At 48.8% G+C, this 21,305-nt stretch overlaps 2 protein-coding genes across 4 annotated transcripts; one reads left to right on the plus strand and one right to left on the minus strand.

The window, feature by feature from the left end:
- Positions 1–43: 43 nt before the first annotated feature.
- sart1 (spliceosome associated factor 1, recruiter of U4/U6.U5 tri-snRNP) lies at positions 44–3,283 on the minus strand. Its single transcript, XM_058086775.1, has one exon. The coding sequence runs from the start codon at positions 2,434–2,436 to the stop codon at positions 133–135; it is 2,304 nt and encodes a 767-aa protein (XP_057942758.1). The 5' UTR covers positions 2,437–3,283; the 3' UTR covers positions 44–132.
- pcm1 (pericentriolar material 1) lies at positions 2,709–19,480 on the plus strand. Of its 3 annotated transcripts, none has more exons than XM_058086667.1 (39): positions 2,709–2,814; positions 2,945–3,088; positions 3,889–3,998; positions 4,501–4,734; positions 4,804–5,136; positions 6,124–6,294; positions 6,679–6,798; positions 6,866–7,055; positions 7,148–7,257; positions 7,394–7,667; positions 7,736–7,880; positions 8,707–8,910; positions 9,043–9,197; positions 9,281–9,498; positions 9,716–9,864; positions 9,949–10,078; positions 10,430–10,600; positions 10,682–10,857; positions 11,606–11,788; positions 11,853–12,132; positions 12,205–12,350; positions 12,420–12,523; positions 13,192–13,366; positions 13,455–13,741; positions 14,137–14,292; positions 14,423–14,479; positions 14,648–14,820; positions 15,356–15,484; positions 15,971–16,076; positions 16,319–16,450; positions 16,521–16,615; positions 17,450–17,584; positions 17,666–17,854; positions 17,941–18,151; positions 18,229–18,456; positions 18,530–18,732; positions 18,816–18,911; positions 18,979–19,102; positions 19,168–19,480. In XM_058086667.1, the coding sequence occupies exons 3-39, from the start codon at positions 3,903–3,905 to the stop codon at positions 19,191–19,193; spliced, it is 6,111 nt and encodes a 2,036-aa protein (XP_057942650.1). In that variant the 5' UTR covers positions 2,709–2,814; positions 2,945–3,088; positions 3,889–3,902; the 3' UTR covers positions 19,194–19,480. The 3 variants fall into 3 exon arrangements, with proteins under 3 accessions (XP_057942650.1, XP_057942640.1, XP_057942631.1); XM_058086657.1 differs by having other exon boundaries at positions 10,685–10,857; XM_058086648.1 differs by having other exon boundaries at positions 2,713–2,814; positions 3,886–4,031.
- The last annotated feature ends 1,825 nt before the right edge of the window (positions 19,481–21,305 follow it).

The raw sequence follows: 21,305 nt of genomic DNA on the forward strand, positions 1-21,305 counted from the left end.
AAAATCCATATCTAGATTGTAAATCCAAATGAAGAAAATCAAATGTTTGTATCGATTTATTGAATTGTTTCTATGACAACAAAGCATTTCACAGGACCTGCAGCAATCAACTTAAACAATACTGGACTCTTACTACTTAGTAATGGTGTTTGCGTTCATGCTCTTGCCGCTGCCACTGAGTACGATGTACGGTGTTTTCTGAGACTTCTGCTTCTCCTGAAGCAGAGCCACCGTCCCCAACGGCGTGTCGCTGCTGCTCATCTTCTTCAGCAGCGCCTCCTCCTCCAGCTTTTTCATCCTCCTCTCCGTTTTCATCTTCCCCGAGCCTTTCCCGTGGAACCTGTGCGAGAGCTGCCTGAAGGCTTCTTTGGGCGTCAGCTTGCGGCCGGACTCGTCCACGTACTCGATCTTCACGTCGGGCTTGTAGCCATCTTTATCCTTGAAGTCCTGCGTGAAGCCTCTGTACTCCTCCCGCCGGCTGTACTTGTCGTCGAAGCCCATCTTGTCCTCGATGCAGTAGTTGTCGTTTGGCAGGGCGCCCTTGGTGGCTTTGACGCGGGCCACCTTCTGCACCTCGGTTTCCAGCAGACCCTTGTTCTTGCACAGGTGCAGGGCGGCGGCCAGGCCAGAGTTGACGATGGGCTCTTCGTCCAAGATGGTGGCAGAACCTGTGGCAAAGTCAGGATGTTTCTGTTCCTCGTCCAAGTTGACGGTGCTCCACCCGATGTTGTCGTCCATATCAGAGTTGGAGTCCCCGGCACCTTCTTTTTCCTCCTCTTGCTCAAAGTCCATAATGTCCTCTTGATCCTCTCTGTTGCCTGACAGGCCGTACGTGGGAATATCACCCAGAGTTCTGCAAAACTCTGAGGTGGCGTTAAAAACGATGTTGCTCCTCCTCTCTGGATCATTGTCGGGGTCGTCCTTAGCGAGCCGCTTGATCTGTTCGGCGATCTTCTCCCCTGAGTCTTTGAGGAGTTGCTTCTGCTTGAGTTTCCTCTGCTTTTCCAGTTGTTTCTGAAGCTCCTGCTCGGCCTCATCCTCCTCCATGACGCTCGGCTCCGGCGGGGTGAAGTCCTCGTCGTCGCTCATCTCCATTTCTGCCGTCCTGACGTCATCAGACATCTGCGCCACCTCATGCGGCCACCTGCCGTCCTTCGTTTCATCATTGTATTCGTTCTCATCTTTGCGGCCTCGGCCACGCGTCCTGGAGCCAAAGTCGGTGTTGCGGGTGTCATCGAGGAGCAAAAAGTCTGCCACGTTGGTCTTATCCTTCTTTCGGATCTTCTTCACGCGGCGTTTGGTCTTCTTGAAGCCCACCATTTCCTGGGGGCTGTAATACTCCGATGCAATTGTGAGGGAGGGCATCTCCAAGGACTGGGCCTGACTTCTGAGGACCTCTCTCATCACCTGCAGCTCCCGCTCGCGTGTGCCGTCGGCAAAGCCCCCTGCGTTCAAACGGAAGCTCTTTTTCTTTTCGCCGTCGATCTCCTCATCATACTTTGACAGCACAGTGCGTGACTTGAAGGTCACCATGTCTTCCACGCTTTCCTCCTCTTCGTAGGGCTTGTAGTCTGGCTTCTTCTTCTTCAGCTCCACATTCTTTTCCGCCTTCTCTCTGTCCACCAGCCCCACGTTTTCCAGCACATCCTCCTCCTCCTCCAGGACACCTTTGTCCTGCAGTGTGAGGATGACGGTTTGGCCCTCGCCGAAGGAGTCCACCTTGTGCTGTACTTTGAGACCCTTTAGATCATGGGCCGTGTAGGTGCTGTTCCTGCTTTGTCCAAACTCTTCCTCCACCAAGCTGCTCACACCAAACTCCTGATCCATCTCCTCCAGGAGTTTGGCTCTCTTCTCCGCCATCTCTTTCTCTTTTGCCGCCTTTCGGCTTTTCTCCACCCAGGCAGTCGTGTCGTCCAGCCAGTCATCCTCAGCCAAGGTCTTGACTTTCCCCAGTTTCTGGTTAAGGAGGCGCTTCTCCTTCATTGCTGCCAGTTTTTCCTTGATGTCTTTCTGCTTCTGGATGAGGGAAGGATTGATGGTCTCGGCCACCAGTGGCTCCTCCTTGGTGCCCAGCTCCTTCTTGTCGTCATTCATCTCCAGGGGCTTCAGGCCCAGCTTGGCTCGGAGCTTGTTGGTCTCCTCAATGCTGAGGGAAGCGTCTCCGCTTGCAGACTGAGCTTGCGTCTCAGTATTTCCCCCCTCATAGCCGTGGTCCACTTTCTCTTTCTTCATGCGTGGCTCCCCGGTACTCCTCTCGCCTTTGCTGCGGCTTTCACGGCCACTTCTGTCCCTGGACGACGACCGCTTTCGCCTGTCTTTACTGTCCCGATCTCGGTCTGTGTCGCGCTCCTTGCGGCGGTGTTTCTTGTGCTCGCGACGGCGATCCTCCACCTCCTTGTCGCGGCTCTTTTCCTTGTGTTTCTTGGACGAACCCATGTTTATTCTCTGATGGTTAACTAAATACGAGCGCTTAAAGTCTATTGTATGTGGAGTGGGGGTGGGAGGCTAGCTCCGCTTTGCTAAAGTGCTAGCATACATGGTGAGCCCAATCAAAACTTTACTCACAAGGCATGCGGACTCAAAAAGAAGAGTCCGTGTCGTCAAAAAGGCGAAGCCGTGCGACAATAAATGAGTTGTTGTGTCATTTATATCCGATTTCAAACTGTTTCCTTGCCACGCTCCGAACGAAGTGCAAACGACACAATGGCGGCGTTGCTTCTTTTCCTGTAAGCACATCCGGTGGTCTCAGCTTGAGGTATTGCCACCTGCTGGTCGGCAGGAGGACTGTGTGGAAACGAAGTTTGCGACCAATAGGTAAATATTACTTCTGTGTGTATTAATATATATACTTTATAATAATACATCCACACACTTATTGATAACGTATTTGATTAAGTGTTGTCTTATGGGCTCGACTGTACCGTTGATTTACTGCCCCCTGCAGGTTGGCGGTGGTTACAGCCCGAGCCCACTAAGAGTGATTGTGGTGGAAGGGAAGCCTGCTGGATTTCGCCACTAACACATTATTTTATCAGATGGATTCAGTGAGACGTCCCTGAGTGGTTTTAACAGGACAACAGAAGCTACGGTGATTATTCTATTAGTTTCATTTCAAGTGAGTTATACGCGATGTAATCGGTGCAAATATTTGATCGCGCGTGTGACTCGCTAGCTCGCGTGTTTTGTTCGGTCGTACGTTTTATTTTCGCCAGATTTAGTACGAGGCTGCTTCCAGTCACTTGTTACGTGATGCGAGTAGGCTAATGACACGATGCTAGGTAGCGTTAGCTCGGTTCCCGCCTCAAATGTGCCCATTTACTGTTGATTAACGCGATAACTGAAGATAGCTAACGACATGGCCGGACTGGCTTGGTTGCCGTGGAGACTTCCATGTGAGCTGGTGCGAACAAAACACAACGAGGAAAGTCAAGATTCCACGCAAGTTTGTTGACATCCCAACTCGTTAGCTGCTACGCTAACCGGTGCGGTGGGGCTGGATGGAAACCCTTCCAATACTAGCTAGCTAATCCGAATTGGGGGCGGGGGGGGGCTTTTGAACTTTGAAGTTGAACGCTCGTAGCCACTCTGATGGTTTATGTTCGGTAAGGCAGTACGATGTAAGGTGTTTTCGTGTATCGGTTTGTGACGACCCATGACGAACGTTGTGCGTTTGGACGCCGCCTCACTATAATTAATGGAATAGTGTCCGTGCAGAGTTTTGACTGCGAACTGAGTACGATGTAGCTCAACTTTGTACTTGGGAGTCAAAGTTTCAACAGGCAGCAGGAAGAACCCCACTGGTAAAAAAAAAAAAAAGAATGTAGACGAACGTGTTGAGTAATGTTTGTGTGTGTGTGTCGTGCCATGTTTGTTTTGTTTTTGAAGCAGACTACGCGGGTAACATGGCAACCGGAGGCACTCCTTTGGACGACAGCGCGGACGAGTTGCACAACTGGACTGCAAGCAACGCCAGTCTGGAGGACAGACTCAACAACATGGTAAAAGACGCTGATCACAGGGGCAAAAGCAATGTAGGTAGACATACAGCATATTTATTATTCTTTAGCTCCTTATACATAGAAGTCTGGCCGTCAACTCATCCCAAGTCGGGTATGCACTTGTACATGGGAAATGCATTTTTCATGCAGCCTCTTCCTTGGCTATATTCTACCTTCAAAAGTGGGTAATGGTGCCTTTGTGAAAGGGGAATTTTGACGCCAACTTGAATGGACACTGTCTGACTCCTTTAGTATTTGATTCGTTAAAGCAGATGTTGCTAGCGGGGTTAGCTTAGTTTAGCAGAGCATGCTGGTGCAGCTGTGTGTGTCTCAGGCTGGATAAGCGTGTTTACATTGTGTTGTGTTTTACCCCCTTTAATGTAAGAGAGCGTGTCACGATTCCCACTAATGTTATGCAAGTTCTAAGTGGAAAAAAGACAAGAGGCACGTTTATTGTTGCACCCAGCTCCTACACTCTCCATTTCATAACTTGTTTGTTCAGGCTTGGGGTGCACAGCAGCAGAAGAAGGCCAACCGATCCTCTGAGAAGAACAAAAAGAAGCTGCCGGCTGCTGTGGTGGAAAGCCGCCTGACCAACGACATCTCGCCCGACTCCACCCCTTGGAGCGGGCGCCGCAGACCCCTGCAAATGAAATATGCCGCCCAGTGGTCTGTGCCAGACCAGGCGGAACTCGACAAGATCCATCAGAGGATCAATTTCTCTGATTTGGATGAGGTAGAAAGCACAGGTTCACCGTTAGCCAGATGACACATTCTAAGTGGATATTGGGTTCTTTCCTTTCAGAGCATCGGGAGCGACTCCCAGGGCCGCGTCACCGCCGCCAACAACCAGCGACAGCTGGCGGGGGAGAGGAAGAAGCCCTACAACTTCCTGCCGCTGCACGTCAACACTAACAAGAGCAAGGAGCCGCCCCCACCCGCCTCCTCGGCCACCCCGCCCACTCCGGCCGTCTCCAAGGAAAGTAAGAAAGCGAGCCCGGCGGCGAGGGATGCGGTTAACCCCACCGCCACACCTGCCAAGGAAATACCAGCGAGGCTCGTGTGTGGTGGCATCGAGAGGGCTCCGGTTGCACTTGCTGACTTTGAGGGAGGGGAAGCCGGCATTGAAATTGGCCTGGTAAATTTCTCTCACACACTATTTTCAATATCTCACTTGATAATACTGATCTGATTCTGTGAAGATGTACTTTCTGGAATGGAGCATCGTCTCGGTGGGAGGAGGCGGGGCTGCTGGCATGCGCACACAATGTGCAGAAGAGTGTTACATAGTTGAAATTTAATTGGTAGTAATGGATTTTTGTAGATTTTAAAAATACTTTTTCCATTTTACTTTTCCTAAAAGTATTGGTAAAATCTCATCTCGTCAAATTGACCCAATCCCGTGTCTCGTCTTGACCAAGGGGGCCATGTTGTTATACATCTCATATCTCACTGTAGTGAGATGCAGTGTTGATGGCGCTTACAAGCATGCTATGCGGGTACTTACTTGCGGGAATTAACAATTGAGTGTGAGGTGTTGTCAGTGCTTAGTTGTCATCACTCGCGCGGAGTAGTAATATCTTGTCACCTCTTACCTGCGGCTCACATTCCTGTCACACAGACGTTAATCACTGTTGGCAAAATAACACTCCACTTTGGACAACACCTGAAGATGTGGTCTGACTGCATTGAATGCTTTCTGTAATTTGCTGTGTAAAGTGTAGCCTTTTCACCTCCTCCATCGCTCTCATGCCACATTGGATCCACTACCGTAGGGGTGCACCCATAATGTTCTGGCCCGATCACCAATCTTTATCCCAATACTGGATACAGATTGTAACAAATAACTCAACAGGCTGCACCTTCAAATGTTCACCCTGAAAATAACTTCATTCCCGAAGGCACTCAGAAGTAGGTTGCATGTGGCCTGTATTTAGGGCACTTTATAAATACGCTTCCCCCGGTTGCCGGGTGAGATTTGTGCTCAGTCTCTGTTTCTGTCCTCGCTCTCGCCCATCTCGCCTCTTCTGGTCTCAGCCGTCGTTTCCACACGTCGCCGCTTACATTTGTCCTGCGCTTGTCGACCTTCCTCACCGCCCCCTGTTTCTCGTGGCTGGCCACACAGTTGGTGAGCAAGCTGGTGCAGGTTCGCGAGTACATCAGCAAGGCCAGCTCCATGCGCGATGACCTGGTGGAGAAGAACGATGTGCCCGCCAATGTGGAGCGCCTTTCTCATCTCATCGAGCACCTCAAGGAGCAGGAGAAGTCCTACTTGCGCTTCCTTAAGAAGATGCTGGTGAGTCATTGTATCTTTACCATGGTCTGTTGGTGTTCACTAAATCAGTACAGTGGAACCCCCCCCCCCCCCCCCCCACACCCACATTCACTAGACCGCAAATTTTTGGTCACAAAACTACTTGTTCTCCAAAATGTTTTTCCTGCAGACGATGCATTTAGACCATGGGAACAGAACCCCCGTGAAAAGCGGGGATCTACTGTAATACAAGATTGTAAACATGGCTCCTACATGTGCTATTGATACCTGACGGTCTATTGTGTCTTGAACACGCTAACCGTCGGTCACGCCTCATCTCCTGATAAAATAGGGACAGGCAGTGTAGTCCCTGGTGCATTCAGGGATGTCTCGGCTCATCGGTTGTCCTCTTTACTGGTGTGATAGGCTCGGGAGAACGAGGACGATGACATTAGGACCCAGGACTCTGCAGTGGGCTCCGGGTCTTTGGTAGAGAGCACTTCACTGAACGCTGATGTGAGAACTTCAGACGCTTCGAATGCAGTGGTAGGCCTGGATATACAGTACAAAGTGATTATTTTTGGTTATCTGTAATGTATAATATATATTGCAGGGCGGCTGGCCTGAAGCAACTATGCAAGACCAGAAGGAAGAGCTGGAGAACTTCCGCAAGCAGCACGAGCTGCTGAAGAAGATGCTGGAGCAGCAGGAGCAGCTGAGGGCCCTGCAGGGCCGCCAGGAGGCGCTACTGGCCATGCAGCACAGCGCGGAGCACGCACTGGCCGTGATTGAGGACGCAGCAGGTGCACATTTCTCCCCCTTTATGTTGTGTGCAGCATTTGAAAGTGGCTACTGGTCGACACTGACTGCCTCGTCTGGGTGTGCAACTCCACAGTTGTCACGGAAACCACCGGCAGCGTCTCGGGCCTGAGCATCACATCGGAGCTCAATGATGAGTTGAATGATTTGATCCAGCGTTACAACAACCAACTGCGGGACTCCCAGGTATGCCGGAAATGTGTGTTCATTCATTCGTTCATTGAACTCGGGTCTCCTAGCTGTGAGGCCTGTGCTGTGCAGCCCAGAAATGTGTTTAAAAAAAACACATTTTGTACGCAATCTTTTCTCTTTCGTACCTTAGGCTAATTCAGTCCCAGACAACCGTCGGCAGGCAGAGAGCCTCTCCCTCTCCAGAGAAGTGAGCTGGTCCAGGACTCCCCGGGCTTTCGGCCCCCCTCAACACAGGCCCGTCCTGCACTCGGCCTCCGGTCCTCACACTGGCCTGGACACGGGGCCGACGGCTGCCAGCGTGAAACTCAGCCACCTCCAAGAGCTCCAGGACAAGAAGGAAACCATGGACAAGATCTTGCACGAGCTGCACTCGCTCAGAGACCAGACGCTCAACAACAACTACTGTAAGGATGTTTTGATCACGTCGCTTCACCCATCAGGCTGCTTAAATGGCAGGCGCTTGCTTTTCCAGGTGGTGGCTTCCCGGCGCAGCGTAGTTTGAGTACAGGGGGATCTTCAGATTGTCCGTCTGCTGTTTGCTCAAATGGAGCCGCAGCCTCCTTTCATCCATCGCTCACACAACACGATGACAGTTCCAACCCCGTGGACAAACTCAGGTGAACACACCAAAACCCCCACGCTGACCTCTAACCAGCTGAAGAGGGATGTGATATTAAATAGGGATGTCCGATATCGGCATAGAAGCCAGATATCTGTTCATATCGGAATGTTTTTTTCCCTGATAACCATGATGGTAGTGTGAGAGTGATGCTCAGTAAGTCCACGGTAGGCATGGGCCGGTATGACATTCTGGCAGTATGGCAACCTTGTGTTGTTTTGAAATATCTTTATTGAAAAGAAAGCTTTCTTGCGAACCTTCATGTTTAACAACAAAATAGAACATGATGGAAGCAAAGCAGAAGTCATTATTTTAAAATAATTAAAATGCGGTTGGGCTACACGAGTGGTTACCGCACAGGTCTCACAGCTAGGAGACCAGAGTTCGATTCCACCCTCAGCCATCGATGTGTGGAGTTTGCATGTTCTCTCCGTACATGCGGGTGTTTTCTCCGGGGACTCTGCTTTTGGCATGCTAGCAAGGATTGTTAAAATGCTAATATCATCATGCTAACACTCACATGATAGGATTAAGTGTTTCTGAGTTTGTACTTAAAAAACAGCAAAAAAGGCTGGTATGCCAACATGCTAACATGAGCATGTAACACCTAGCATGGCATCACTAAGTTTCTACGAATGTTCATACTCATAAAAATGGCAGAAATGCTACTTTGCCAATGTGGCATGTTGAATGTTAAAATGCTAATATTTTCATGCTAACACTCAACACAGTCGGCATTAAGTGGTTCTATAAGTTTGTACAGAAATTCTACTATGCTAACTTATCTTGATGTCATACATTACTTGGATTCTGTGCACCAACAGGAAGCTGAAGGAGGTCCACAAACGTTTAAATGAGCTTCGAGAATTGGTGCAGTACTTCCAGCAGACCTCCGACATGATGGTGGATGCGGTCAATGAAAACGTGAAGGAGGACGATGAGGAGGAGGAGGAGACTGAGGACGGCTCCATGCTTGAGGCCATGTTTGACTCTGAACAAGAGAATCGCCAGCCCCCCACCAACATCAGGTACGGCCTGACCTTGACAACATTTATCAGTGTATCTGTGGTGCGGGAAACCTGGGATGTTTTGCCGCGTAACTGTGCTCGGGTTTCACCCAGAGAGCGGGTTGTAATTTCAGCCTTAACCGTCTCGCTTAGAAACCCACAGCGCGGCGGGAACTGGAGCGACTTGAACCGCCGCGGGGGCTCGGGTAGCGCCACCAACGCCCCCAGCAGCAGACTCAACACCAAGTGCGAGATCAACAACCGGTCAGCGGCCAACCTCCGCAGCTTTAATGCCCCCTCAGCCATTGGTATGTCCCATCATCGCCACAACACACACATGTTCTAGTCATGTACCTTCTAACCAGGGTGGGGCTTTTCCACTCTGCCAAAGAATGCCAGTACAACAGGGACACCCCCTACAACTGGGTGAAGGATGAGGACGGTCTCAATAATGACGGGTGTGCACAAGCTGGGCGTCCAGAGGAAGAGGCATCGGGGTCGCGCTCGAGCAGCAGCCTCACCAACGGCGCTGCTTTCTCTCAAGAGGTTCACCAGCACATGGCCAAGCAGAAGCTACGCCATCTGCAGGAGCTTGTAGCCATGGTTCAGGTGGGAATCATACCTTCATTTCTTGGCAGAACATACCGCTGGAGTTTGGAACAGCATTTCTTTGTGCAATATGCACAATTTTAAAATCATTTAGAATATGTTCCCCTTCCCCCGGACTGGTTGTTTCCCTTTACTACCCAATAACGCCATAAAGTTGCTACTTTTAGAAGTGAAGCCAACTGGCTTCACCCTCTGGCATTTTTCTTCTTGTATGCAGAGTGATGACACAGATGCCACCACAGCAAATGAGGAGGAAGTTCTGCACCAGCAGCAGAATAACACTAGAGTCTTTGCGGGGGGGCCGCCGGCCGCAGCATCCACACAGGATCCCAGGGCATCTGATGGCGCTCTTTACAGCAAGGCTAGGTATGACTTTACGTTTCAAGCAAAGCTCCGTCAGGCGAGCTGTCGAGACGTATATTCTAACTGCCGTCTTTATGCCACTGACAGGGAGAAGATATACAAAGAGAAGCTTCGTCAGCAGAAGCAGGCGCTCAAGCAGGTTCACGAGGAGAGTAGGATGCTTCGCGAAATCCAGGTCAAGATCCAGGATCTCCAGTTGACCTGCCCTGACCTGCAGGTATGCTTACAACTGGAGCCAGACCGATCGGGACTTTTGGAGGCAGATGCCGATAATGATATTGGGGGCTGAAAAAAAAAACCAATATGCAATAATACGGTCATATAGAGGTCATTATTGGAAGCTTTAAACACACCTTGCAGTCCAGCCTACCCCGGTGGTCCCACCGTCAACAAGTGATGTGTGGCTGTTTTTACATAGAAGAGATCCGTGTCAATGAACAGCTTCCTATGTCTTTATTCACCTTGAATGAACGATGAATCGGTCAGGCTCCACCTACATGTCCACAAATACATGATACAATGTCCTTGGAGTTTCTGCTGAGGCGGTTCCAAATGTTGCCTGTTTTAGTCCTCACTGTCCAGCCAAGTGAGCGAGCAAAGTTTGCCGTGGAAGATCCCGGCTGCAGCTTCCACGCCGGGCGTCGTGCAGTCTTCCTCCTCATCTGTGCCCAAAACCAGTCCGGCCGTGCTCAAGCCCACCGCCCCGGAAGCCGCCGCAACCGGCGTCACCAACAACGAGGTGAGAGAGACACTCACACCTCGTCTCATGAAAATGTATTGGCTGTTTTTCACAATCCAAAACCGCACCTGGGTTTGCCAGCAGCTCTGGTTGGAGATGCGTCACCACCAGATGCTACGGGAAGAGCTGCGGCAGCGGCGGAAGCACCTGGAGACCCTGATGGCTGAAAATCAGAGGCGCGGCGGCCTCGCTGACTCCCAATGCAGGACCGGGGAAAAAGCCAGTTCCTCCCAGCCCGTTGGCAGTCGGGATGAAAGGTACGAATGATGCTGTTTGCAGGTTTATTTACTCTGTAAATAATTAATAAAGTAAATAATCACACAAGGGGAATGAATATACACAGATAAACAATATGGTTATTATTATTTATTAGAACAGCCAATAACCAAACTCAAATTAGATTTTTTCCCCGCAAAAGATCTCCAGGTCAGTTCCACTGAAAACAAACACAGCTAGAGTGAAGATCTTTTGTGGGGGGGGGGAAATCTAATTTGAGTTTGGTTGTTTTACATTGAATCGTCCAGCCCTGGTCACCATGAGCCTTTTAAACATGCTTGAAAACTCAGCATCACGCCCGCCTGCAAGTTCTGCAGTCCCATACAGGAACCCCCAAAATGTACTCCGAAGCGCCCCTTTATAAATAACATTTCCACAATTGGCCACCACCTGACGGACTGTTAAAGTTTGATAGGGGCGTCTTACAAGACAGCATGCACCGAAAAGTCAATAGTCCTTCGTTGACAGCCAAGGGGAAATCAGTCATTTGTGGGGGAAAAGCAGAAGCAGGGTTTGTACTCTGACGAGGCGCCGCAAAGTCAGTAGTGCCACCTCATCTCTGAGTCCTGCATCCTGTACGACCATTGACTTGGGTAAAACACTGCATTCATTTACAATTGTGGTTTTAGAATTATTATTATTATTATTTATTATTATTATTATTTTTGCTAGTAGTCCTTCTATCCAGCTGCTAAAAGTGTCTGATGAACTAGTTGTCTGTGTCATCAGGACAATGGCCACCTGGGGTTCCACTCCCTGCAACATGGATGTGGATGAGGATGATGAGGACTATCACTCTGAGCACACAGTGGAGGAAGATGACAGCTCAGAACGCAGCTCTTTGGATGACAGCGACACGTTCTCCGCGGGCAGGCTTCAGACCACCTACACCAAGAGGAAGAATCATGAATGGTCAGTTATTGGCGCCGTTGTTTGCTTCTTCCTTATTATTGACTTTTAATCTCTGTGTTGTCAGCAACCCGAAGCCTCCGCCAGCCTTTTCCTGCAAAGCAACTGGCCCGCATCCTTCCCCTCGTGTCAAGGCAAAGACCAATCAGCAGCAGCAGCCGCCACACAGAAGTTCCAACCAGTCTGCAAGCCAGCCTGCAGGTACAAGGCGTCAGGAGAATCTCTGCTGGGCCTCTGATCTCTCGGTCGCCGAGGGCTCCACCCACTGGCAGGAGCAGATCAGCCAGCTGCAGCGACAACTGGACTTCAGCACCAACATGTGTCAAACGCTGATGCAGGACCAGCAGGTGGATTTTCGGATTTTCAGACCAAAGCGGGATGAGAAACCGAACATGGGTCCTTTTGCCTTCTTTTCCTAGATGCTGTCTTACATGCTGCAAAGCCTGATGAGGGGCCCGTACAGCATGGTATCTAGCAACATGTCGTCACCGCAGGTCCACCTGGTCATGCACCAGCTTAACCAGTGTTACACGCAGCTGGCTTGGCAGCAGAACAACGTACAAAGGTATATATATATAAAAACATTTGCAATAACAGCCCACTGCATGATTTTTTTAGATATGCGTTCTTTTAGACTGAAACAGGTGCTGAATGAGCTCCTACAACAACAACAACAACAACAACAACAGCAGCAGCAGCAGCAGGAGCCACAACAACGTTCATCCCCTGCAGCCCCAGGTTAGAGGACAAAGGGGGTCATGTTTCGCTCCCTTCATTATGCATTACCACCACCTCACTAATCCATGAGCTAGGAGGAGGAACTATAGAATCTCTATCGTCTGTTCAGGGTCAAACTGGCAGCCGCAGATTGGCCTGCGACATGTTCTAAAAAAAAATACAAATGAACAATAAAACCAGAGCTAAAATGAGAGGAGGTGCAAACGTATGTAGTGTACTAATGCAATGTAACCAGCAGGACTTGATGTTGAGAAGGATAAACCGATTGGACCGGATATCTGGTTTGGCAAGAGACACATGCGGCTGCATCACTAGCAGCCTTCTGGATGGATAAAAATCAGCCATAAATCATCACATGACTGGATTATAGAGCCGTTCAGCAGGTTCTCTGTCCTACCAAGCCAGCGCTGCTAATGCTATTTACAGTCCGTCCATCCTTGTCTTCAGCCATGCTAAGCTACGTAACATTCACGACAGTCCTCAACGCCATCCCAGGCTGTCACGCTGTTATGTTAAAGAGACACTAAAAAAAAGTGATTGTGAGGAACAGCATCCTTGATGTATAGATAGATTTAGGGGAGCGTTGGTCAGTGAAGGTAACGTACAACTTGACTGAAGTCATCAAAGTCAACCTCCCAGCAAATATCCTTGCCTCTGTCACCCTGCAGGATTTCACCCCTTTCCTCTCTTCCCCATGGGCGAGTTCCCTCAGAGCGCAGCAAGTCATGCTAGCCCGGACCAGCACAAGCAACATTTAGACCCCAACACCTCCGTGAAAACAGAGTACATGAGTTTCCCTCCTCCACTGCAGCGCTCGCCTCTAAATATGGCCACAGACGGACGGTATGCCCTTTGGTACTTGGAGCTCATTATGTGCTTTTTAGAAGTACATAAATATACTGCATGTAATGTACATACATGATGCCTTCAGGCCTGCAGCGTGGCCTGACCACACCGTCCTGCGTCATACACCTCAAACACCCCCCTGTGGACCCCCCACGCCGCCCCGCCACTGCAGCCAGTCTCCAGTGGCGTGCGGCCTGGCCTCGGAGGGAAGCATCAGCAGCTTGCCTGATCGATCGGATCCCACCACTGTCACAAAGACCTTCAAAACCGGACGCAAGGCCTCCGCCCAGGCCAACTTGGCCTCACGAAGCAGGACGACTCTTTCCAAGAGTCGCCGCAAGAGGGGCAAAGGACTCTGCAAAAACAACGAAGGTATTCTGCCATCAGCCATTTTGTTGTTTGCAAACAAACTATTTTATGCTTCCTTTTGTCTTCTCATATAGCCAATAGCGGGGTGCAGCCAAGAATAGCACTCATAATAAATAAATAGAAACAATTCTAATCAATCCATGGGATTAGTTTTGGCCGATTTCACTCATGGATAATCTACGGTGGCTGAGAAGTGTAAAACATAATGTGATGTAATGATGCCACATGTGCAACAACATGGCGTCAAGAAGCTTGTGTGTGTGTGCCACAGAACAGGAAAAACATGATGCAATCTCTTTCTGGTGCTGTATTGGAATTTGTTTTGCTGTTTGTTAATGTACCGTAACAGATTGGTATTTGCAGCATAAAACCCTAATTGTAACACCTTTTTTAATCAGGTCAGCAGAGCGACAGCTTCAGCAGCATCGCCGACTTTGACCAGGAGAGGGCTGTCTCGTCCCGCCACAAAGATCAGCATTTGTTGGACAAACTGACACAGGAGAAGCTGGACAGCAAGGCTAAGCTTGGGCACAAACCCAATGACCTCTCTTCTGGTAAGACAAAAAGCTAGCCTTGCTGTCTATCACCCCTTTTTACTTTCAAACTGAGTTCGTGCTTCATCACAATCCTAACATTTAGTTTGCACATTTGCCATTTACTTTTCTTCATTTATCCTACTGACAGCTTATGCTTGGAGAACACCCTTCCTCTCTAACAGAATTGCATGCACAGAAGCAGCAGGTAAACTCACCATGCACCTCCCTGCATCATGTTTTTATTTTTTTTTTGGTTCTCACCTGCCCAAGAACATCCCACACATCCCACATCTTACCTGCTTCATTGTCAACACCATGGCTGCAACACGGACGCGGTACCAGCATATCTGTTGTTCCATCTCCAAACTCTCAGATGCAAGCAGCGACTTCTCCCTCTTTGAGGCGCTGAGGGAGACCATTTACTCCGAGGTGGCGACCCTGATATCCCAGAACGAGTCCCGGCCTCACTTTCTCATCGAGCTCTTCCACGAGCTGCAGCTGCTCAATACAGACTACCTGAGGCAGAGGGCGCTATATTCCCTGCAGGTTGGTGTACAGGCTTGTCTCTTGCCTTCTACTCTATTGTTCCATCACAGCACCCTGTGTTGCTGAAGCTAAGTAACCCACTGAGGTGCAAGTGCCGGTAATTCCACCAATATGGCCAATCTAAAACATGGTTTTGTGTGTGAGGGGCAAAAAGAGGTGATGACACAACTGCACAATAGAAGAGTTCATGTTTGGTGCAGTTTTTCTGTGTGGCGTTTGCATGTTTTCTCTGGGTACTCCGCTTTCCTCCCCCATTCCCAAAACATGTTAGCTTGATTGGCCACTCCAAATTGTCCGTAGGTATGAATGTGGGTGGGAATGGTTGTTTGTCTATATGTGCCCTGGGATTGGCTGGCCACCAGTCCAGGGTGGACCCCACCTATGAAAAATGGAGATCGGATGAGTTAATAGTGCTGATGAGATGAGAGGTAGGTCGGGGGTTGCCTACGGCATTGTTTTTTGAGACGTTAGATTAGGAACATTTAAGGATGCGTGTGCGGCAGGACGCCACTGAAACTCGTCCCTGTTCCTGCAGGACCTGGTGAGCAGGCATCTGGCTGAGAAGAGTGCCTCCCAGGAGATGCCACCCCTGGGTGCAGCGTCTTGGGCTGGGGGCTCTCAGTCTGAGCTCACGCCCAGCGAAAGCCCCACCACCAGCGATGTAGTAAGAGCACACTCCCAGCATGCCCCCCCCCAAATTCTTTGCAGGAAATGCCCATCTTGGCCTCCAGTCAACCATTCCATCTTCCCCATCTTAATTCATCTTTGATGAGTTTCTTCCTAAACTCGCTCTGCTTTCATCCTTCCCTGTCTGGTGTCGTCTCTCCACCCTCCCTTTGGTTTCTCCCTGCCCCATCTTGGCTGGTTTCATCTTGTAAGCCGTGACCCTCCGTTGTCCGTGTGTGTCCGGGCCGCAGTGCCCTTGTTCCATCTTGAGCTAATTGGAAGCCAGGCCATTGGAGTCTGAACAATTCTTTTGCTGAGGAATTGACGGATGAAACGTCTGAGCTCACGTTTGAAGTGTGGCCTCGGCGTCTTCCTCTGGCGGAGCCTTCGTTTGCGCCTAATTAGACTTCACTTCACTTTCAGGAGCGTGGAATAACTGCCCCCTCCACCTCCCGCTCAGACTCCCTAAATGTGTGTTTTTTAGGAAGCGGTGGATAAGAACAGGAAAAAGACGGACGGCGCGGAGTCTGGGGGTAATGACAGCACCGTGTCTTCCGGCCATCTGGACCCCTTTGCCAAGGACCACCTCAGTAGGTTTGAGTGAAGGAGCCTAGTGCAAGTCTCACACAACAGCTGCTGACACCTAGTGGCCTATGTAGAATACTACAATCACAATGGGGGACATGTTATGCTTGAAACTAATTAGCAATGATAAGTACAACTTTTGTGTTTTACTACTAATGGGCCGTATTCAACCAGCGAGCAATGTTGGAACTGTAATGTAGGAAGGGACTCTACACGAGTGAATAAAACTACATTTATATCTCCCCAGCCAACACGGTCATCCACTTGGACAAAGCCTTTGCCAGGATGCGCAAATACGAGCACAAGCTGAAAGGGGACGTGAGCACCGCCGGCGACTCTGACCTCTCAAATGTCGAGGCGGCTGAGGTGGCGATGGACGGTACGCACGACTCGCCACTCCAGCATTTGTATTTGTCACCATGCTCATGTGTGCGCGTGTAACCCCGCAGGAGCATCAGGTGACCTGCACTTCCCTCAGATCGACACCCAGCAGCTCAGTCAACAAATCAAGGCCATCATGGCGGAGGTCATTCCCTTCCTCGAGGTAGGTTGGGCACAACATGCAGGCTAGACCAACCACCAATGGTGTTTACCCGCCATTCCTTTAAGTCGTCCAGTAGACCGCTTAACCCTTAGATGCACGAGTGACTGGACCCTACACTCTTCCATAAGTGGGTCAAAAATCACCCATACTAGAATCAATGCCTTTTTATGTCAAGTTTGCCATTTTGGTTAGGAATAATCACTTGTATGATATTTAGTATATATTTAGTACCACACAAGAATGATTTCATCCAGCATCTGTAGGACCATTTCAGCTGTGTATCTAGCAGCCAAGGCATGGATGAGTAATGGCCAACAATACATATAGTCAGTCATGAAAGACACATACACAATATTATATGAAGATAATACTTGTTTTTGTATTAGCACTTAATGTGTAAAATCATCTTCTGATATAGTCTGTGTGGTCTACAGTTAATTTATTCCTGACAGCCAAAGTTGATAAGAATCAAAGGTTCCTTGGAATTGGATTCCATAGAAAATACATGGAGGTCATTTTGACCCACTTATGGAAGGTTGGGGTAGTAACACAAAAACTACAATTTCTTAAAATGTATAAAAGGTAAGTTAAAAATGTGAATGGCATGATATTAAAAAAACACCTGGAATATGAAATGATGAAAAATTTTCATTAGGAAGATATTTCAAGAAAACAACCTGACCGGGTCATTTTTGACCCACTGCATCTAAGGGTTAATGACAGTAATGCTAGCATGTAGCCACATTAGAAGGCGTTGCCTTGCACGCCAGAGGCTGGCCTCTCTGAAGGATGCAGGAAGTAGTCCTGAGATCGTTAACGTGCATCCTGACGCAGGACAACATGGACAAGGTGTGTTCCTCGCAGCTGCTGACGTCTTTACGCCGCAAGGTTCTGGCGCTCACCCAGCAGGACGACGACAGCAAGGAGTTTGTTCGCTTCTTCCACCGACAGCTGGGGGGCATCCTGCAGGTAGGACCGCACGCCCGCACGTCCCCCCCCCCTCCGGGGGGCTCGCTCCCGTAGCCGACCTGTCTCTGGGCCGCCCTGCAGGATTCCCTAGACATGTTCATGGGCCACACCCTGAAGAACTGCGGTGAGGACCTTGTGGTGGAGATCTCGGACGTCCTCTTCAACGAGCTGGCCTTCTTCAGGCTCATGCAGTTCTTGGACAACAGCATCGCCGTCTCTTCGGAAGCCAAGCAGAAAAGGAAGCGGAAGGCGGAGGCGCCTCCTTTAGAGGTCAGTCAAAAGCTTCTGGACGCTTCTAAAACCAGGATGAGCGAGCGTGTCCATGTAGGAACGTGATGCTCTTTCTGCTCCGTTAGGAGAACATGGCGGTCCAGCTCAACGCGTCATCTGCCGATGAAGACAAGGTCCGTGCATCTTCCTCACCTCTCCCTGACTGGCAGGATAAAGACCACGGAGAGCAGGATTCTTCTCAGCAGGATATGTTCTTGGCCAGTCACCTGACATGCCGGGACGGTGATGACGAAGATGAGGAAGAGGCTGAAAGTCGTGGGATGCCGCTGTCCATCAGTAGGACCCAGTCCAAAATCAGTGGAATATTCCAAAGCTGGTGGTCCATCTGACCGTCACTGGTTTCCTTCCTGGAGGTCTTTCCAAAGCTGAGACGCAGGCCCTGACCAACTACGGCAGCGGCGAGGACGAGGAGGAGGAGGAGGAGCCGGAGGAGTTCCAAGCGGGGCCCGTGGACGTCCAGACGTCCATGCAGGCCACGGCAGAAAGCCAGGTGGAGGACCGTGAGGTCGCTTTGGACAGACGGAGCGTTCCCTGTGTGGACGTCACGTCTGAGATGGAAAGCGACCAGAGCTCAGCAAACGGTGAGAACTTCTCGCCACAGACTTTTATTCCTTACCGTCATTGACTCACCCCCCTCCCCCCCTCACACCGCAGGGACCACTGAGGAGGCCATCAGCCATCTGACTGAGGACGAACCCACGCTGGTGGAGAGTCGCAGCAAAGAGGAGGAAGACCAGCCCACGGTCGCCGCCGCTCCACCAGAGACCAGCAGGAGCCCAGAAGTTAAGAGCTTCCCGAAGGACTCGGCCAACACCAGCAGCCCCGACACCGACTCACCCGTCATGATCAACGTGGACGTAAGCCACTTCATGAACGCGTTCCTGCGTAATGAAGATGGTGGTCGCTGTCAGTTTCCATGATGGCGTCCATGACGTTGCAGGAGGCGGGCTCAGGCAGCAGCAGCCAGAGGACGTCGGACGAAGACGACTTTGTCCAAGTGGACGACCTTCCTCTGCAGCTCAGCGTCATGTGTGAGGTAACGTCCAATCCCGCCAGCTCCTATCTGACCTTCACAGCCGACCTGATGATTGATTTGTGGTCAGGAGGAGCTGCAGAAGAGGATCGTGGAGGAGCAGCAGACCAACGACTTGCGAGTGGAGCTCCTGGGCGACAACACGCAATCTTTGCCGGGGCTGGTGGGAAACGACGAGGCTCTGAAGGAACCAGGTTGGTCTAAGACTACTACTACTACTACTCCTAGTAATACCACTACTGATACTTGTCCTTTGCAGGAACCGCTGATGCCCAGGAAGAGTAAAAGGAAACATCGGATCTTCTCCTCATCTGGAACTTTATTTCTAAAGCTAACACTGTCGTCCTAAAACACTCATAAGTTAACTGCTAGCTGCTTTTATTCCTGTTCTTCTCACCCTGTCACTGATCACTTGATCCCTTTTTGGATGCCAGCTGTGACTTGAAACTAATTGTTGACGTTTTTCTACAACCTTTGCTCTTTATTGGCTTTTATTCTCCAGGCTTCACTTTCACATCCATCTTGTTGCAATCTTAAAACCTTTTCATTAAAATGTTTGGACTTCAACAAAAGGTTGATACACTTTTTTGTCCATGGGTGGTGGGTATGCTGGAGCCTATCCCAACTACATGCTACATACCATAAAACACATACATACCATGACATACATACCATAACATGCATACATACAGACCATAACACATACATAACATACATACCATAACATACACACTTGCATGTATACATACCATAACATACATACATACCATAACATACATGCATGCATACATAACATACATACACAGCATACATTACCATACATACCATAACACACATACATATGTACATACATACATAATACAGTAACATACATACCATGGCATACATAACATACGCACTTCTATATACAAACCATATATACCATAACATGCATATATACATACATATATTACATACATACCATAACATACATACATCCATACATACATACTATAGTAAATATATTGTAAAATAACTACTTTCTTGCACATTGCATGTGACTTTTCATTTTGGTAAATCTAGTTGAACTTAAGAAGCCTACATGACTTGGGGAGGCCAACCTGACCTGATTGCTACACAACATGTTTGGAGTCCAAGATGTTCTGCCAAAATTCTTCGATCCAGTCAGGAGGCAGGACCAGATAAGGACTGAATTCTGGAAATCCACGTCATTGTTATTGTTCATGAGGTCTATATAAGTGCTGGATTAAATAAACAAGAGGACCCTTTTCCTACAACTGCAGAGGTGGTTCGTGTTGCATTAATCGCCAACAATACATACATAACATAATATACATACATACATACAATAACATACATACATACATAACATACATACTTTCATACATACATACATACATACTTGCATACATACATACCATAATGCACAGAAAAGTGCATTAGAAGCAAGTTGAAAAAATCTGGAAAAAACGACATACTAACCCCTTACGTTTTTTGTCAAAAATCACCACCCTCAAAGTCTGGCATTTTATGCCATTTTTGGATGCTTCTGGGGCCCCTGTTGAGTGTGTGAGGTTTCCCCTGTTCTTTTGACCAGAAAAGTGCATTAGAAGGAAGTTGAAAAATCTGAAAAAACAACATACTAACCCCTTATGTTTTTTGTCAAAAATTGACGCCCTAAAGTTTTGGCATTTTATGCCATTTTTGGGTGCTCCTGGGGCCCCTGTTGAGTGTCTGTAAGGTTTCCCCCTTATTTTTGACCAGAAAAGTGCATTAGAAGCAAGTTGAAAAAATCTGAAAAAAACGACATACTACCTTACGTTTTTTGTCAAAAATCCCCAAATTCAAAATCTGGCATTTTATGCCATTTTTGGATGCTTCTGGGTCCCCTGTTGAGTGTGTGTGAGGTTTCCCCTGTTTTTTTGACCAGAAAAGTGCATTAGAAGGAAGTTGAAAAATCTGAAAAAACAACATACTAACCCCTTACGTTTTTTGTCAAAAATTGACGCCCTAAAGTTTTGGCATTTTATGCCATTTTTGGGTGCTCCTGGGGCCCCTGTTGAGTGTGTGTGAGGTTTCCCCCTTATTTTTGACCAGAAAAGTGCATTAGAAGCAAGTTGAAAAATCTGAAAAAACAACATACTAACCCCTTACGTTTTTTGTCAAAAATTAACGCCCTCAAAGTCTACCATTTTATGCCATTTTTGGATGCTTCTGGGGCCCCTGTTGAGTGTGTGTGAGGTTTCCCCTGTTTTTTTGACCAGAAAAAGTGCATTAGAAGGAAGTTGAAAAATCTGAAAAAAACGACATACTAACCCCTTATGTTTTTTGTCAAAAATTGACGCCCTAAAATTTTGACATTTTATGCCATTTTTGGGTATGGTATGTATGTGTTTT

This window comes from Doryrhamphus excisus, chromosome 1 (genome assembly GCF_030265055.1).
Source record: "Doryrhamphus excisus isolate RoL2022-K1 chromosome 1, RoL_Dexc_1.0, whole genome shotgun sequence".
Lineage (NCBI taxonomy): Eukaryota > Metazoa > Chordata > Actinopteri > Syngnathiformes > Syngnathidae > Doryrhamphus > Doryrhamphus excisus.

What these genes read in the sequence shown, in the direction of transcription:
- sart1 (XM_058086775.1), bottom strand. Translation starts at nt 2,436, where the DNA reads ATGGGTTCGTCCAAGAAACACAAGGAAAAGAGCCGCGACAAGGAGGTG.
- pcm1 (XM_058086648.1), top strand. Translation starts at nt 3,903, where the DNA reads ATGGCAACCGGAGGCACTCCTTTGGACGACAGCGCGGACGAGTTGCAC. An exon ending in ACTCTGCAAAAACAACGAAG is followed by an intron (nt 13,742 to 14,136) that starts GTATTCTGCCAT and finishes TTTTTTAATCAG; the next exon opens with GTCAGCAGAGCGACAGCTTC. An exon ending in ACCCAATGACCTCTCTTCTG is followed by an intron (nt 14,293 to 14,422) that starts GTAAGACAAAAA and finishes TCCTACTGACAG; the next exon opens with CTTATGCTTGGAGAACACCC.